Genomic DNA, 19,863 nt, shown 5'->3' with positions numbered 1-19,863 from the left:
AAAAAAAATTGTATCTAACGTCCTTCTAAAAATTACTTAATATATTCCACATTTTATTTTGTTTATTGTTATATGTTTTATTGTTTTTGACACTTTCATTGAAGTATGCCAGAGCTAAAATCTATGAACTATTGACCCTTTTTTTATCTCTTTCCTGCTCTCAGAAGCCATTTTCTACTAGGAAAGTGTTTTATAGCTGTAATTTCTTATCAGCGAGGGTCACACTGTAGTCTGACCCAGTCCTGACTCAGACAGGAACTGTCACTTGCATACCTGATATTTAACTCTTTCAGGCAGAGAAAGAAAAAAAGGAACACAGCTTAGTGATTGGTGTGCTAGGCACTGTACATACCCATGTCTATCTCATCATGTCACATCGGGTATCCTTTAAGCAACTGGACATTGTAAACCTGCAGATGCCACTTTAGCCTGCTACTGTGCCCAGCTACGGACGGTATGAGAATATGATGCACCCCGCTGACCCGCTCACTCAAAGGCTATGGGAGGAGCAGTTGGGGGTCAGACATCATAACACAGAACTCATGTAGAGCAGATTTCAAACAATGTAGGCAGAGTCTATATAAAGTAAGCCTGAGATGGGGACTTTAAAAACCTGACACTTACCTGGGGCTTCTACCGGCCCCCTGCAGCTGTCCTGTCCCACACCGTCATCTACGATCCTCTGTTCCCCGACGCCGGTTACTGTCCAATTATTAGTCTAACTAGACAAATGCAACTGCGCGGCCGTGTCCTCGCTCCCGTTTCCAGGAGCCTCCTGCGTACGAAGTTTCCTCGTACTGCGAGAGGGAGCGAGGCCGCGCAGTTGCATTTGTCTACGAATAATTGGACGGTAACCGGCGGCGGGAAATGGCGGATCATAGATGACCGATGTGGGACAGGACAGCTGCAGGGGGCCGGTAGAGGCCCCAGGTAAGTGTCAGTTTTTGTTTTTAAAAATATCCACAGAACCCCTTTAACCACCCTGGCGTTCTGATTAAATCGCCAGGGTGGCTGCGGGAGGGTTTTTTTTAAATTAAAAAAAAACTATTTCATGCAGCCAACTGAAAGTTGGCTGCATGAAAGCCCACTAGAGGGCGCTCCGGAGGCGATCTTCCGATCGCCTCCGGCGCCCAGAATAAACAAGGAAGGCCGCAATGAGCGGCCTTCCTTGTTTCGCTTATATCGTCGCCATAGCGACGAGCGGAGTGACGTCATCGACGTCAGCCGACGTCCTGACGTCAGCCGCCTCCGATCCAGCCCTTAGCGCTGGCCGGAACTTTTTGTTCCGGCTACGCTGGGCTCAGGCGGCTAGGGGGGCCCTCTTTCGCCGCTGCTCGCGGCGAATCGCCGCAGAGCGGCGGCGATCAGGCAGCACACGCGGCTGGCAAAGTGCCGGCTGCGTGTGCTGCTTTTTATTTCGTTAAAATCGGCCCAGCAGGGCCTGAGCGGCAGCCGCTGGCGGTGTTGGACGAGCTGAGCTCGTCCAGACCGCTCAGCTGGTTAATAAAAAAAAAAAAAAAAAAAATTATACATATCTGGGGCTTCCTCCAGCCTTATCTCTACCTCGCCAATTTTTTCTAATCCAAAACCAACTTATCACAGCCAAAAAAAACCCTTTAATTAGAAGTGCTGCAAAGTCAATTAAATAATGAAAATGATATAAAATATACAGTACAGAGATACCAGAGTCCATTCCTGACTCCCCAGCTTTATAACAGGGGGGATGAGGAAGAGCCCCCCTCCGGCTCCGCAAGGCGGCAGATCAGTCCATTGGTCATCCCTGAGTCATGTGACCGGCTTCTCTCCGGGGATGGACGGTGGCAGATTCTTGTCGTGATCATCCTGCTCCTGCGAAGTCTTGCCTGTCGCGCGATTCTCGAGAAGCAGTTCCAGGGCATCATCTCCCATCACGCGTCTGACCGCCTCCCCCTTCGCAGCCAGGATTTCTTCAATATTCCTTCAGTGTGACAAGAAATCGTTACCAGCAATACCCTCAATACCGAGAACTACAGCTTTATCTTACATTTCTGTTCTAATATCCACTTCAGCCTTCAGTGTATTTTCACCTTATGCATCTGAGCAATTTTCACATTTCAGCACTCCTCCCATTCATTTGCCAATAACTGTATCACCACTTATCACAACAATATGATCTATATCTTGTTTTTTTCCACTACCAATTATGCTTTCTTTGGGTTATACATTACGCTAAGAATTATTTTTTTCTAAAATGCATTTTAATGGGAATATTAATAAAAAAATTGAAAAAAATTCATTTCTCAGTTTTTGACCATTATACTTTTAAAATAATACATGCTACCATAATTAAAGGCCATGTATTTTATTTGGCCATTTGTTCTGGTTATTACACCATTTAAATGATGTTCGAACTACAACGTATGGTGCCAATATTTTATTTGGAAATAAAGGTGCATTTTTTCAGTATTGCATCCATAACTATTTACAAGCCCATAATTTAAAAAAATAACATTAATATACCCTCTTGACATACGTATTAAAAAAAAAGTTCATTTCCCAAGATAACCATTTATGGTTTGGAATTTTTTTTTATTGTATTTTTGTTTTTTTTATGCAAAAGGTTCATGTGGGTATTTATGGAAGAGTGTGGGAGGTAAGGGGTTAATCATAAATTATGTGTAGGGCTCTTAATTAAAATAAATGGATGAAGGTGTAATTTTACTATTTGACCACAAGATGTCCTCACTCATTAGCCTCCTGTGTTAGCTTTTAGTATGCAAAACAGGAAGTAATGAGTGTAAGGGTAATTACAGTGTTTACAAATGGCCGCAGGCATCACATTGATGCTGCCATCATTGACACGGTGACCTAAAACGCTGACACAGGGAACGTAGGTTGACACAAGGAACTACGTTCCCATTCATTGTTCTTCGGGGTAACGGGTGGCGGCGATAACAAGTGCAGGATCGCACGCACGGGCAAGCAAGAGAGCACACAGCGGCGATTTAGACGGGAGTACGGATATTTACTCCCCTGAGGTTAAGATGAAGTTTTTAGGGGAGTAGATGTACTGTACTAAAACCATTAAAGGGAAGGTTCAAGCAAAATAAAAAAAAAAATGAGTTTCACTTACCTGGGGCTTCTACCAGCCCCATGCAGCCATTCTGTGCCCTCGTAGTCACTCACTGCTGCTCCAGTCCCCCGCTGGCAGCTTGCCAACCTCGGAGGCGTACATTTTTACGCATTCCCGCTAGTCCAGGAACGTTGTCACATACATTTTTACGCATTACTGGTTCAATGCGTAAATTTTTACGCGTTGAACCAGTAATGCGTAAAAATGTATGTGTTAATGTTCCTGGACTAATGGGAATGCGTAAAAATGTACGCAATGCGTCCCGCCGACCTCCAAGGTCGGCAAGCTGCCAGCGGGGGACTGGAGCAGCAGTGAGTGACTACGAGGGCACAGGATGGCTGCATGGGGCTGGTAGAAGCCCCAGGTAAGTGAAACTCATTTCTGTATTTTGCTTGGACATTCCCTTTAAGTAGTTAAACTGAACCTCCGGACTAAAAATCTACTCAGCAGCACTGGAAAGGCTTGGTGTTTTTTAACAGTTTCACAGCATCAGAACTTTGTTTTTCTTACCAAAGCATCATTTTAAGCTGCATTTTTAGCTAAGCTCCACCCATCAAAGAAACCTCCTTTCAACCAAAAAGATGGCTACCCTCATGAAATCAAACATTTGCCTGTTCTTTTGAAACAGGGTGGGTAAGAGATTATATTACCTATCTATTTTAATTAACATAACTAATGTAACTTAATGACAATATGTTTGTTTAGGCTGAAGTTCCTCTAAGTTTATTCTTTTATCTGGCTTTAGAAAAAACATTTGACATTTTCTTTTTAATGGTCATTATGTTTTTATTGTCCTATAGGTGGTATATTTGTTTACAGAACTATTTTCATGGTTTTACTGTATAGTCTCGTTATAGTAAACTCAGATATAGTAGAACTTTGGGTATAGTAAACTAAGTGTCCAGGTCCTGGCCAAGCACTATTATAAGTATATGAGAGTAATGCCTGGTATAGTAAACTCGGACATACCGGTAATAGAACTTCTGTTATAGTTGACACTGGAATGATGACACTGGAATGATGCAGGCAGGGTTCACACACTTCTCCCGCTTTGGTACAATCTGCGTGCTCAGATATGAGTGAGAGGCAGTGTAGACAAAAATGAAGTACGTTTCGCGCTATAAATGCGCTTCCACGGAGGCTAGGATGTTCCTAGCCTCCGTGGAAGTGCATTTATAGCGCGAAACGGCCATCAGGCACCTGTTCCCAGCACCCACCGCACCACCACACTCTACAAGATCGTATGTGACCTCTTTCAGCTACATTGTTTTGTACTGGAATACTGTGCCTCGCTGTTGGAATAAAGCACCTGCAGTGACGATTGCCTTTCTCATCCTCTTCATTTTTGTCACTTGTACATGTGCAGAAGATGCAGACCCATCCAGGGGTCGTCAATCTTCAAAGGCTGCCACCGAAATCTATGAATTATTGACCCTTTATCGCTTTCCTGCTTTCAGAAGCGATTTTCTGCTAGGAAAGTGTTTTATAGTTGTAATTCCTTATCAGTGAGAGTCACACTGTAATATGACCCAGTCCCGACCCGGGCAGAAACTGCCACTTACATACCTGATATTTAACTCTTTCAGGCAGAGAAAAAAAATAAGGAACAAAGCATAGTTATTTGTGTGCTTGGCACTGTACATACACATGTCTATCTCATCATGTCACATGTCACCTCGGGTATCCTTTAACCACTTCACCCCAAGGCGGTTTTTACCCTAACGGACAAGAGCGATTTTCACCTTTCAGTGCTCCTCCCTTTCATTTGCCAGTAGCTTAATCACTACTAATCACAATGAAATAATCTATATCTTGTTTTTTTCACCACCAATTGGGCTTTTTGGGGTTAATATTTATTTTCAGTAATTACTTTATTTTCTATGCATTTTAAAGGGAAAAACAAGGAAAAAATACACTATTTCTCCAATTTCATCCCCAATTGTTTTAATATAAACATACTGTGCATAAAACCCACACATTTTATCTGCCTATTTGTTCTGGTTATCACAAGATTTTAATTATGTCCCTAATACAAAGTATGGTGACAATATAGTATTTGGAAATAAAGGTGTATTTTTTGTTTGGTGTTTTTTTTTCTTCACTATTTTCACGTGCACGGGAATGCACGTGCGGGAGCACGCATGTGCATGCACACAGCTGCAGCAGCACTGTCTGACGTATAAAAACGTCCTGGAGCCATTGAGAGGCTCTAGAAGGATGTTTTTATAAGTCAGCTTGTCATTAAGTGGTTAAGCAGAACTGAATAAAATGGATCCGGACATATGCAAATGGATTCTATGCAAAGCAATAAGATCCGTTCACATTGGTCCTTCGAACAGACCCATTCATTCTGCTTTGACTAGCGGAACCCAACTTTAGGTCTTGCGCAAAAGGTGGATCAGCGCAACACCAGGCCGCCTCCGAATGGCCTCCAATCAGAGATGCGCTGAGCCCCCCCAGAAACTACAAACGCACCTTGAACCCAAACAGAAACTCTGCATATACACCAAAAGCATGGCTGTTAAGTGAGAGCGGCTGACCAAAAACAAATTAAATTAGTACATAGCAAGGAAATGAACAGCGCTACTTAAAAACAGACTAGTGCCTACCTGCAAAAGAGTGCAAGCCCCACTTGTGGGATATAATACACACCAAGCATACACATGACCTGTCTACCACTGGAGGAGGATGTTGGTTTCCTGTAACAGCTTGCATGCAACCTATTAAGTACTCGTCACTCCCACTGCGAAGAAGTCAATCCTCCATGGGAGGGGCCTAACACTAACTAAATCCTAACCTATGTATATGCATAGCCTGGGTGCGGCTAATCAAATAAAATCGAAAATTGAAAATTGCGCAAAAGGTGGATCAGCGCAACACCAGGCCGCCTCCGAATGGCCTCCAATCAGAGGTGCGCTGAGCCCCCCCAAGAACTACAAACGCACCTTGAACCCAAACAGAAACTATGCATATACACCAAAAGCATGGCTGTTAAGTGGGAGCAGCTGACCAAAAACAAATTAACTTTAGGTCCTGCCAGATTCTTCCAGATCAGTCGGACAAAGCGGATGGCGACTAAATCATTGCCAGCTTATGGGAATGGGAGTGCGTTTCACAAAACTACTCACCTGCTGCCGTCCATTTGGGTCCCTGGACAGAAGAAACGCCCGTATACCGGTCCCAGAGCGCCAGCACAAGCATCAGGCTACTATTGGTTTTCAACAGACCAATGGGAATCGTCACTCTCCAGGGAGGAACCTCATTAGTTCGACAAGTAGCGGACCAATGAAAATCCTCCATGGCGCTCAGGGATGATTCCCATTGGTGTTTTGGAAATCAGTGTGCCCTGGATGCCTCTGATGGGGGTCTGGGATTGGTATACCGGTGTGTGTGGGATGCAGAGAACCCAATCGGCAGCAGCAGCAGCTAATGGGAATCGATATGAAAAAACAAGCCAGATGCTTACCTAAGGAGAAGGCAGGCTCTGGGTCCTATAAAGCCTTCCGGTCTCCTCTCCCGGTGCCGTCGGTGCAACGATGGCTCCTGTGTTTAAATCCCCTGTCACAGGGCAGGGGCAAATCCAGGATTTCCAAGGGGGGGATTCCTGAAAGCGGTGTGTGGGCGTGGCCAAAACATGGAGTGGGTGGAGCCAAATACTAGCAGTTTCTAGGTAGCCCATATAGTTGCCCCCAGTATAGGTTAGATAGGTATATGCCTCCAGTATAGCTTAGATAGGTATATGCCCCCCAGTATAGCTTAGATAGGTATATGCCCCCCAGTATAGATTAGATAGGTATATGTCCCCCAGTATAGATTAGATAGGTATATGCCCCCCAGTATAGCTTAGATAGGTATATGCCCCCCAGTATAGATTAGATAGATATATGTCCCCCAGTATAGATTAGATAGGTATATGTCCCCCAGTATAGATTAGATAGGTATATGCCCCCCAGTATAGATTAGATAGGTATATGCCCCCCAGTATAGATTAGATAGGTATATGACCCCCAGTATAGATTAGATAGGTATATGCCCCCCAGTATAGATTAGATAGGTATATGCCCCCCAGTATAGATTAGATAGGTATATGTCCCCCAGTATAGATTAGATAGGTATATGTCCCCCAGTATAGGTTAGATAGGTATATGTCCCCCAGTATACATTAGATAGGTATATGTCCCCCAGTATAGATTAGATAGGTATATGTCCCCCAGTATAGGTTAGATAGGTATATGCCCCCCAGTATAGATTAGATAGGTATATGCCCCCCAGTATAGATTAGATAGGTATATGTCCCCCAGTATAGATTAGATAGGTATATGTCCCCCAGTATAGGTTAGATAGGTATATGCCCCCCAGTATAGATTAGATAGGTATATGTCCCCCAGTATAGATTAGATAGGTATATGCCCCCCAGTATAGATTAGACAGGTATATGCCCCCCAGTATAGATTAGATAGGTATATGCCCCCCAGTATAGATTAGATAGGTATATGTCCCCCAGTATAGATTAGATAGGTATATGTCCCCCAGTATAGGTTAGATAGGTATATGCCCCCCAGTATAGATTAGATAGGTATATGTCCCCCAGTATAGATTAGATAGGTATATGCCCCCCAGTATAGATTAGATAGGTATATGTCCCCAAGTATAAGTTAGATAGGTATATGCCCATAGATAAATTAGATAGGTATATGTCCCCCAGTATAGATTAGATAGGTATATGCCCCAGTATAGATTAGATAGGTATATGCCCCCCAGTATAGCTTAGATAGGTATATGCCCCCCAGTATAGGTTAGATAGGTATATGCCCCCCAGTATAGATTAGATAGGTATATGTCCCCAAGTATAAATTAGATAGGTATATGCCCATAGATAAATTAGATAGGTAGGCGGAGGGAGCAGAGAGAGAGGAGTTTCCACTTACCTGTCTTCATCCTGCACGCAGCTTCTATCTTCATCCTCTCCCGGCGCGCGTCGCATCGGTAAGAGCTCCCCCTGTGATGACATGCGGTACGTCCTCACAGGGGGCGCTGTTACCAGAACAACAGACGCCGGCCGGGACAGGATGTAGATAGAAGCTGGCAGGATCGAGGAAGGTAAGTGGAAAGTCTTCTCCCCGCAGCTGCCCGTACGCCCGCTGCCAGCAGCAAGCGAGGCCCCCTGCAGCGTGAGGCCTCGGGTGCCCCTGCTGCCAGTCAGACCCTCGGACCCTCTGCCGTATACACATACGGCAACCCCACTTCCGATCTCGGTGCAGGGGGGGGTGTTCCAGACACCCGGAACACCCCCTTCCGTGCGCCAGTGCGGGGGACTTCGGCAGTCCTCTCAAAGACAGGCGGCTCCATACTGCGCATGCGGGTGTGTGTGAGAGAGGGCGCTTGCACATGCGCAGTATGGAGCAGCTCGTCTTCAGTAGTGGCCCTTTTCAACTGCAAAACGCTTGCGTTTGTGACCTATTTTGATTTTATGCGTTTGCCTTTCCGTTTTTCTGATTGGCAAGTGTTGTCTTGATTTTTAAAAACAGATACTAGTGGTTAAATCAAAACAAAAACGCATTTTTATAAGTTTTTCATGCGTTCCTATACTTTACATTGAAACGCAAACACATCATAATCACACAGACATGCGTTTGCGTATTTTTTAAACATCGGAACGCAGCAGTGGAAAAGGCCACCCAAGATTCTTATTTTAACAGGCTGCACTTAAAGCGGAATGAAACCCAGCATTTCTATTTGCTCTAATAGATTATTTACAACATATTATATACAACCAGCATTTTTTTTTTTTTTACTAGAACAACATTCAAAGGGTTACACACAGGACTTAGAAGCTCCCCTGCCGGAAAAGCTGGACAATCGGAAGTTGTAGATAATGTTATCTTGTGTTTAATTGTATCAAGTGAGGAATGTAAACAAACCCTTCTCTGACAGACACTCCCCTGAAGACAGTGAGACAATCAGAAAGCATAAGAAAGCATTTATGCTTAAAGCGGATCCGAGATTGAAAACTATCTATAACAAGTAACTTGTCTATTTATCTAATCTAAAGTTTAGATAGTTTACACAGCAAATCTAGCTACAGACAGCTTCAATAGAATATGATTATTTCTACAGGTGATACAATGACAGCAGCCATGTTTGTAAACATTACACACAGGCAAAAGATTATCTGCATCTTCAGCACTCCGCCTAATCGCCCCTCCTCCCCTCTGCCACTGAAATCTCTGGCTCTCCTCCTGCCCAGACTGAGCTCCCATGAGCCCTTGCTATAGTGCCAAGGCTCTCTGAAAAGCTGTGGGCGAGGCTTGTTTAGATTATAGGAAATTAGAGTATTAAAACAAAAAAAGTATTTGGCTTAAGGAATGCCCTATAAACAAATAGGAAAGGAACACAATTATGCAATGAGTAAAAGTTAATCTCGGATCCACTTTAAGTTAGACGATGAATAAAGCAGTTATGAATAAAATGCAAAGGCAGCTCTCAGAGAAAAAAAAAGTGCACTTTGGGAACGTATAATTTCTAAATGAATAATAATACTTATGCACAAAAGCAAATATGCTAATTGTATGACATATAAAAACTAGGAAAACATGTTTTTTATTGAATATTATGTCAGGGTTTTATAACGCTTTAACCGGTTCAGCGCCGCAGTGCCGAAAATCTCATGCATCCGAGCAACGTTCACCTCCCATTCATTCGCCTATAACTTTATTGCTACTTAATCTATAGCTTGTTTTTTCCGCCACCAATTAGGCTTTCTGTGGGTGATACATTTTGCTATGAGCCACTTTACTGTAAATGCATTTTAACAGGAAGAATAAGAAAAAAACGGAAGAAATTCATTATTTCTCAGTTTTTGGCCATTATAGTTTGAAATTAATATACGCTACCGTAATTAAAACGCATGTATTTTATTTGCCCATCTGTCCCGGTTATTACACCATTTAAACGATGTCCCTATCACAATTTATGGTGCCGATATTTCATTTAGAAATAAAGGTGCATTTTTTAAATTTGCGTCCATCACTATTTATAAGCTTATAATTTTAAATAATATAATAACATATTCTCTTGACATGCATATTTAAAAAGTTCAGACCCTTGGGTAACTATTTATGTTGTTTTTGTTTTGTTTTTTAATTGTTTTTTTTTTTTTTTTTTTTTAATAAAAAAAGTGTATGTGGGTAATTTTTGGTGTGGGAGGGAAACTGCTAATTTTAAATGTAAAATAATGTTTTTTTTTAATCAAAAATGTATGTGGGTGCAGTTTACTATTTGGCCACAAGATGGCCACAGTGAAAAAAGTCCTAGATGCGAACCAGCTCGCATCTAGGAACTAAAATGCTGAGGAGTTGTTTCCTGGGGGCAGAAATACCGCGCTCTCTGGAGAGAAAGCGTCGGTATTTCTGCGGGGAAGTTAGATCGGAGAATGGGAATTATATTCCCATTCACTGATCGGGGGGCTAGCGGCGGGCAGCGGGAGCGCGCGCGGGGGCGCGCACGAGCCGGCGGCAGCACCAGTGCCTATCTGGACGAGGAAGCTCGTCCAGATAGGCCAAACTGGTTAAGAAACAAACACAAATGCGTCTTGGGCAAAAACACAGCTAGTGGAAAATGGCCCTAGCAATCGGGCTCCCGAAGCCTCCTTTTGGGGGCAAATTGGTCGGATACCGCTACCGGGGGAGCCAGCGCTGTAACGGAGACAGGGAGAGAAGGGGGGAGGCTCTATAGGGCCCAGAGCCTCCTTCCCTCCCTCTCCTTAAGTATCTGGTTCATTTTAACTTGGTTCCCATTTACTTTAACCTATTTTGGTTCCTGGACGTAGAAACTACGTCCAGGCACCATATGCGCTCCCGCGGCCAGTCGCGCGCGTGCACGCTAACTCCCAGCCGCGGATCGTTAGCCCAGGCAATCAGTGAATCGGGCCATGGTGCCCGATCGCTGATTCCTCTCCCCCGCTAAAAAAGCGACAGCTTCTCTCGGAAGCTTAGCTTTTTCTGGCTGTTGTTTCCCCCATGCGTCTCTCTAAGCGTATGTTACGCTTAGAGTGACGTCATGTAAACGCCATGTAAACAAACTCATGGCCGCCATCTTGTGGCCAAAAAGTAAAACTACAACTAAAAGTAAAAAAATAAAATAAAACTCAACACACATTTACATTCTAAAACTACTGTTTACATCCCACCCTCCCAAAAATACCTAAATAAAAAAAATAAAAAAACGCATAAATATTTACCTAAGGGTCTAAACTTTTTAAATATCAATGTAAAGATGAAATATTTCTTTTTTTTTATTTTAAACTTGTAAATAGTGATGGATGCAAAACGGAAAAAATGCACCTTTATTTCCAAACAAAATATTGTCGCCATACATCGTGATAGGGACATAATTTTAACGGTGTAATAACCGGGACATATGGGCAAATACAATACGTGAGTTTTAATTATGGAGGCATGTATTATTTTAAAACTATATTGGCTGAAAACTGAAAAATAATGAATTTTTTCAGTTTTTTTCTTATTCTTCCTGTTAAAATTTACAGTAAAGTGGCTCTTAGCAAAATGTACCACCCAAAGAAAGCCTAATTGGTGGCGGAAAAAACAAGACATAGATCAGTTCATTGTGATAAGTAGTGATAAAGTTATAGGCTAATGAATGGGAGGTGAACATTGCTCAAGTGAAAACGACGGAACGCGAATGGGCTAAGGACCTTGGGCGCGATGGTGACAGGTACCAATCGGAGGTCGACGCAAAAATGGGAAGGAAGGAACAGGATGGAGAGCTGACGCCACTGTATCAAACTGATCCATTTAAAGGGAAATGGTTCAATTTTCCCCCGTTACAGTGTGAACAAGTGTGTATTGCAGCAATGCAGGAATTTCTATCCAGTCTGATAGCGCTGTACTCCAATATACACACTCCTCCAAGTAAATCCTCTGATAACCTCTACCCATTCTTCTGCTTCCTTAAGAGCTTGGCAAAGTGTCCAATCCCTCCTTCCCACCTCTCTCCGCCCACAAGATTAGTCTCCGCCTACACAGATGTATTCAGGTGATAGCGAGGAGACACCAACTGTCCAATCACAGCCAATCCCAGTCGGGTGTTTGCTATAAGCCATTCAGCCAATGAGCAGACAGAGCAGCGGGTTATACCTTTTCCCCTCCAGGTCGGAGAACCAGCCCAGGTTGTCGGCAATGATGTGGTGGTTCTGGCAGCCGGGGCACTTCACAATCACCACGCCGTTGTGGTACGCCAACTTCGAGATCTTCTTTGTGGATCTGGTCGAGCAAACCTAGGAGGAGCCAAGAGGAGATGATGTCACAAGCTGCGTATAGGGGAGGCGGTGGCTACTGATGAATTCTACAACCAACCAATCCAGAGTGTATGTGAAAATCCAACAGCTAGAGCAGGGCTAGGGAACCTATGGCTCGGCAAAGTGCGGGGATCTCGTCATGCAAAGTGAACCAACCCCCAAGTCAGCTAGCTAATTGTACAAGCTGTTAGTCGGTATTCCTCCTGTCTGGCTCTTGGGGAAATTGCTGAAATTCGAGAGAAGATACATGGCACAGGGTATATACGTAGCATAAGCTATAATAATACATATGCAGTATACATGGCACAGGGTATATACATAGCATAAGCTATAATAATACATATGCAGTATACATGGCACAGGGTATATACGTAGCATAAGCTATAATAATACCTATGCAGTATACATGGCACAGGGTACAGGGGTGTGAAAAACTATTTGCCCCCTTCCTGATTTCTTATTCTTTTGCATGTTTGTCACACTTAAATGTTTCTGCTCATCGAAAACCGTTAACTATTAGTCAAAGGTAACATAATTGAACACAAAATGCAGTTTTAAATGATGGTTTTTATTATTTAGTGAGGAAAAAAAAAACTCAAAACATACATGGCCCTGTGTGAAAAAGAAATTGCCCCCTGAACCTAATAACTGGTTGGGCCACCCTTAGCAGCAATAACTGCAATCAAGTGTTTGCGATAACTTGCAACGAGTCTTTTACAGCGCTCTGGAGGAATTGTGGCCCACTCATCTTTGCAGGATTGTTGTAATTCAGCTTTATTTGAGGGTTTTCTAGCATGAACCGCCTTTTTAAGGTCATGCCACAACATCTCAATAGGATTCAGGTCAGGCCTTTGACTAGGCCACTCCAAAGTCTTCATTTTGTTTTTCTTCAGCCATTCAGAGGTGGATTTACTGGTGTGTTTTGGGTCATTGTCCTGCTGCAGCACCCAAGATCGCTTCAGCTTGAGTTGACGAACAGATGGCCGGACATTCTCCTTCAGGATTTTTTGGTAGACAGTAGAATTCATGGTTCCATCTATCACAGCAAGCCTTCCAGGTCCTGAAGCAGCAAAACAACCCCAGACCATCACACTACCACCACCATATTTTACTGTTGGTATGATGTTCTTTTGCTGAAATGCTGTGTTACTTCTACACCAGATGTAACGGGACACGCACCTTCCAAAAAGTTCAACTTTTGTCTCGTCGGTCCACAAGGTATTTTCCCAAAAGTCTTGGCAATCATTGAGATGTTTTTTAGCAAAATTGAGACGAGCCTTAATGTTCTTTTTGCTTAAAAGTGGTTTGCGCCTTGGATATCTGCCATGCAGGCCATTTTTGCCCAGTCTCTTTCTTATGGTGGAGTCGTGAACACTGACCTTAATTGAGGCAAGTGAGGCCTGCAGTTTTTTAGATGTTGTCCTGGGGTCTTTTGTGGCCTCTCGGATGAGTTTTCTCTGCGCTCTTGGGGTATTTTTGGTCGGCCGGCCATTTCTGGGAAGGTTCATCACTGTTCCATGTTTTTGCCATTTGTGGATAATGGCTCTCACTGTGGTTCGCTGGAGTCCCAAAGCTTTAGAAATGGCTTTATAACCTTTACCAGACTGATAGGTCTCAATTACTTTTGTTCTCATTTGTTCCTGAATTTCTTTGGATCTTGGAATGATGTCTAGCTTTTGAGGTGCTTTTGGTCTACTTCTCTGTGTCAGATAGCTCCTATTTAAGTGATTTCTTGATTGAAACAGGTGTGGCAGTAATCAGGCCTGGGGGTGACTACAGAAATTGAACTCAGGTGTGATAAACCACAGTTAAGTTATTTTTTAACAAGGGGGGCAATCACTTTTTCACACAGGGCCATGTAGATTTGGAGTTTTTTTTCTCACTAAATAATAAAAACCGTCATTTAAAACTGCATTTTGTGTTCAATTATGTTATCTTTGACTAATAGTTAAATGTTTCTGCTCATCAAAAAACGTTAAGTGTGACAAACATGCAAAAGAATAAGAAATCAGGAAGGGGGCAAATAGTTTTTCACACCACTGTACGCAGTATGCATGGCACAGGGTATACACATACGCAGTATGCATGGCACAGGGTATACACATACGCAGTATGCATGGCACAGGGTATACACATACGCAGTATGCATGGCACAGGGTATACACATACGCAGTATGCATGGCACAGGGTATACACATACGCAGTATGCATGGCACAGGGTATACACATACGCAGTATGCATGGCACAGGGTATACACATACGCAGTATGCATGGCACAGGGTATACACATACGCAGTATGCATGGCGCAGGGTATACACATACGCAGTATGCATGGCGCAGGGTATACACATACGCAGTATGCATGGCACAGGGTATACACATACGCAGTATGCATGGCACAGGGTATACGCAGTACGCATGGCACAGGGTATACACATACGCAGTATGCATGGCACAGGGTATATACATACGCAGTATGCATGGCACAGGGTATATACATACGCAGTATGCATGGCACAGGGTATATACATACGCAGTATGCATGGCACAGGGTATATACATACGCAGTATGCATGGCACAGGGTATATACATACGCAGTATGCATGGCACAGGGTATATACATACGCAGTATGCATGGCACAGGGTATATACATACGCAGTATGCATGGCACAGGGTATATACATACGCAGTATGCATGGCACAGGGTATACACATACGCAGTATGCATGGCACAGGGTATACACATACGCAGTATGCATGGCACGGGGTATATACATACGCAGTATACATGGCACAGGGTATACACATACGCAGTATGCATGGCACGGGGTATACACATACGCAGTATGCATGGCACAGGGTATACACATACGCAGTACGCATGGCACAGGGTATACACATACGCAGTACGCATGGCACAGGGTATACACATACGCAGTATGCATGGCACAGGGTATACACATACGCAGTATGCATGGCGCAGGGTATACACATACGCAGTATGCATGGCACGGGGTATACACATACGCAGTATGCATGGCACGGGGTATACACATACGCAGTATGCATGGCACGGGGTATACACATACGCAGTATGCATGGCACGGGGTATATACATACGCAGTATGCATGGCACAGGGTATATACATATGCAGTATGCATGGCACAGGGTATACACATACGCAGTATGCATGGCACAGGGTATACACATATGCAGTATGCGTGGCACAGGGTATACACATACGCAGTATGCGTGGCACAGGGTATACACATACGCAGTATGCATGGCACAGGGTATACACATACGCAGTATGCATGGCACAGGGTATACACATACGCAGTATGCATGGCACAGGGTATACACATACGCAGTATGCATGGCACAGGGTATACACATACGCAGTATACATGGCACAGGGTATACACATACGCAGTATGCATGGCACAGGGTATACACATACGCAGTATGCATGGCACAGGGTATATACATACGCAGTATACATGGCACAGGGTATATACATACGCAGTATGCATGGCGCAGGGTATACACATACGCAGTATGCATGGCACAGGGTATACACATACGCAGTATGCATGGCACAGGGTATACACATACGCAGTATGCATGGCACAGGGTATACACATACGCAGTATGCATGGCACAGGGTATACACATACGCAGTATACATGGCACAGGGTATACACATACGCAGTATGCATGGCACAGGGTATACACATACGCAGTATACATGGCACAGGGTATGCACATATGCAGTATGCGTGGCACAGGGTATACACATACGCAGTATACATGGCACAGGGTATATACATATGCGGTATACATGGCACAGGGTATATACCAGGGCTGTGGAGTCGGTCCAAAAATCCACCGACTCCGACTCCTCAGTTTAGGATTCCACCGACTCCGACTCCACGATTCCGACTCCTCTAATTTGCATATTACAATTTTGTTGATTAAAAGTATGTAACATGAAATTCGTCTCTTAACTGCCAACGCTTAGGAATTTTACAAGACAACTGAAGTGAGAAGGATATGTAGACTACTATATTTATTCCCTTTAGACTAAAACTAGTCCTTGGTAAGAGTACTTGTAAAAGGTACAAACCGGAACAAAGAACATCTATCAGGCCCTAGGCAATGTAAGTGTGGGTACATGTAAGAGTGATGTGCAGGTACTCTGCAGGGGAATGAGGAGATTGTAAACAGACAACACCTCTGTGTTCAATGTGCACAGCATTCTCAGTGGATTCCCTGCAGCTCTGTGGGGAGTGCATATGTAGAGTATAGTACTACTGTGTAACAAAGTAAACCTGAGACAGATGAAATTAAAGTTTTATACATACCTGGGGCTTCCTCCAGCCGCCTTCAGGATAATCAGTCCCTCGATGTCCTCCTCCACCACCTGGATCTTCTGCTATGAGTCCAGGTACTTGAGCCAGTCAGGCGTAGTGCGCATGCACACACTCCGCAGGAGCATACTACACCTGTGCAGCACTATTGCGCAGGTGCAGAATGTTCCTGGCTGTGGGAGCGGCATGCGACCGGACAGCGCTGACTGGCTGAATTACCAGGACTCATAGCAGAAAATCCGGGTGGTGGAGGACAGCGAGGGACTGATTAGCCTGAAGGGGGCTGGAGGAAGCCCCAGGTATGTATAAAACTTTACTTTTCATCCATTTCAGTTACCCTTTAATTTGTAGTCACCAAACCAAATTTTAACAACATATCAAATTATTTGATTTCATCAGCAAAGGGAGTGCATACATTTGCATAAATCAGCATCAATGCAGAATTATTTCCATCTCGTTGACCATCTCTATTAGTGACACAGCTACACATCAGGCTTTATTCTTACAGCATAGATGTTATTTAGTATATATAAGAGATTCCTGTGTACACATCATATATACAGTCACAATCAGATATGTATATCTGACCTTAAAAATACGGGGACTGCTTTATTGAAGCAGCACAAGTAACTAATTTTGACTGGTTTATTTCATTTTTGTGGACTAAGCACAGCTATTACTGTATATATACTGTATATATACATTATTTTTAATGACTATTATCTGAGAAATAGAACATTTTATCATATTTTCTATTTTCATTAGTTACAAATTCATTAGGAGTCGGAGTCGGTGCATTTTTTCCCGACTCCGACTCCAGGCACCCAAAATTGCCCGACTCCACGACTCCGACTCCACAGCCCTGGTATATACATATGCAGTATACATGGCACAGGGTATATACATATGCAGTATACGTGGCACAGGGTATATACATATGCAGTATACGTGGCACAGGGTATATACATATGCAGTATACATGGCACAGGGCATATACATATGCAGTATACATGGCACAGGGCATATACATATGCAGTATACATGGCACAGGGCATATACATATGCAGTATACATGGCACAGGGCATATACATATGCAGTATACATGGCACAGGGTATATACATATAGCATAAGCCAGGCTTTCTCAACCAGGGTTCCTTAAGGACTCTGCAGGGGTTCCTTGGCATTTTCCCCCATCGTGGGTGAATTATAATAGGTGGTACTGTAAAAAGAAGCATTAAATTGGGGGTCAGAATAATAATGAGCACAGTATAATGAGTGGCAGTGTAATAGGGGGTAGTGAAATTAACAGCCTCACCTACTTTTAAAGACCACGCCTCAGGAAAAATACATTCAGGGGTTCCTCGAGATCACAAAATTGTTTGCAGGGGTTCCTTGAGATCGAAAAGTTATTTTCAGGGTTCCTCCAGGGTAAAAAGGTTGAGAAAGGCTGGCATAAGCTATAATACATATGCAGTATACATGGCACAGGGAATATACATATGCAGTATACATGGCACAGGGAATATACATATGCAGTATACATGGCACAGGGAATATACATATGCAGTATACATGGCACAGGGAATATACATATGCAGTATACATGGCACAGGGTATATACATATGCAGTATACATGGCACAGGGTATATACATATGCAGTATATACAGTAGCTCGCACACAGTATATGCAGCAGCAGCAGTAACAAGGAAGCTCCGCCCCTCACCCGGCACGTGTACACCAGGTGGTAGTGGCTGCTCGAGGCTCCGCCCACTTCAGGGTCACTGAGCCGGGCGGCGCTGGAGTGCAGGGCCGAGATTCGAACGTTTCCAGGCTGCGCGCGGGGGGCATGGCGAGCGTTCCGGGCGCAGCGGTGGATTGCGTGACCCGCAGTGACCCCGCTGAGGCATCGCCCCGCCCCCCAGCGGGAGAGCACCCGCCAGCACCGCGCGCCCAGCATGCTTCCAGCGAGGAGGAGCACGTGACTGGAAACTACCGCCTAGGCCGGAAGAGCTGCCGCCGCGATCTTACTTCCTGTCAAGGCGGGAGCAGGGCATGCTGGGAGATGTAGTGCAGTGTATGGGAGGAGCATGCTGGGAGATGTAGTGCAGTGTATGGGAGGGACATGCTGGGAGATGTAGTGCAGTGTATGGGAGGCATGCTGGGAGATGTAGTGCAGTGTATGGGAGGCATGCTGGGAGATGTAGTGCAGTGTATGGGAGGCATGCTGGGAGATGTAGTGCAGTGTATGGGAGGGGCATGCTGGGAGATGTAGTGCAGTGTATGGGAGGCATGCTGGGAGATGTAGTGCAGTGTATGGGAGGGGCATGCTGGGAGATGTAGTGCAGTGTATGGGAGGGGCATGCTGGGAGATGTAGTGCAGTGTATGGGAGGCATGCTGGGAGATGTAGTGCAGTGTATGGGAGGGACATGCTGGGAGATGTAGTGCAGTGTATGGGAGGAGCATGCTGGGAGGTGTAGTGCAGTGTATGGGAAGGGCATGCTGGGAGGTGTAGTGCAGTGTATATGGGGCATGCTGGGAGATGTAGTGCAGTGTATATGGGGCATGCTGGGAGATGTAGTGCAGTGTGTGGGAGGCATGCTGGGAGATGTAGTGCAGTGTATGGGAGGCATGCTGGGAGGTGTAGTGCAGTGTATGGGAGGAGCATGCTGGGAGGTGTAGTGCAGTGAATGGGAGGGGCATGCTGGGAGGTGTAGTGCAGTGTATATGGGGCATGCTGGGAGATGTAGTGCAGTGTATGGGGGGGGAATGCTGGGAGATTGTCATCATTGAGTTAAGCTAACTCTCTTATACTATTTTTAGCAGCAGTGGCGTAACAATAGGGGCTGCAACCAATGCAGCCATTGTGGGGGAGGCCCGCTTAGGGCTATTTTAGGGGGCAGGAGGGGTCGCAGCATGAGGGGAGAGCATTGGCTGCCACATCGGCTGGGAGGGAGCTACTCTCCCCTCAGCGCTCCCCCTCCAGTATAAATTGGCGGCAGGAACACAGGCGTACCTCTATGCGTCCACCATGGAGTTCTGATGTCTAAGTGCCACA

General features: G+C 44.5%; 1 protein-coding gene across 1 annotated transcript; it reads right to left on the bottom strand.

Moving 5' to 3' along the window:
* Window positions 1-1,593: 1,593 nt before the first annotated feature.
* Window positions 1,594-18,814, bottom strand: DNLZ (DNL-type zinc finger). The gene is made up of 3 exons (XM_068249940.1): window positions 18,531-18,814; window positions 12,268-12,407; window positions 1,594-1,957 (listed from the first exon to the last, which is right to left on the bottom strand). Exons 1-3 carry the CDS (start codon window positions 18,762-18,764, stop codon window positions 1,786-1,788), a joined length of 546 nt encoding a protein of 181 aa, XP_068106041.1. The 5' UTR covers window positions 18,765-18,814; the 3' UTR covers window positions 1,594-1,785.
* Between the last annotated feature and the right edge of the window lie 1,049 nt (window positions 18,815-19,863).

This window comes from Hyperolius riggenbachi, chromosome 8 (genome assembly GCF_040937935.1).
Source record: "Hyperolius riggenbachi isolate aHypRig1 chromosome 8, aHypRig1.pri, whole genome shotgun sequence".
NCBI lineage: Eukaryota > Metazoa > Chordata > Amphibia > Anura > Hyperoliidae > Hyperolius > Hyperolius riggenbachi.
Note: the sequence above shows the minus strand (reverse complement) of the source record. Positions and strands in the feature narration are given on the sequence as shown.

Bases quoted from the DNA above. Each gene is read 5' to 3' on its own strand.
- DNLZ (XM_068249940.1), bottom strand. From the start codon at position 18,764: ATGCTGGGCGCGCGGTGCTGGCGGGTGCTCTCCCGCTGGGGGGCGGGG. The intron at 12,408-18,530 runs GTGAGGGGCGGA...GGCTCCTCCTAG, and splicing joins ACCTGGTGTACACGTGCCGG to GTTTGCTCGACCAGATCCAC. The intron at 1,958-12,267 runs GTATAACCCGCT...GTCACACTGAAG, and splicing joins TCCGACCTGGAGGGGAAAAG to GAATATTGAAGAAATCCTGG.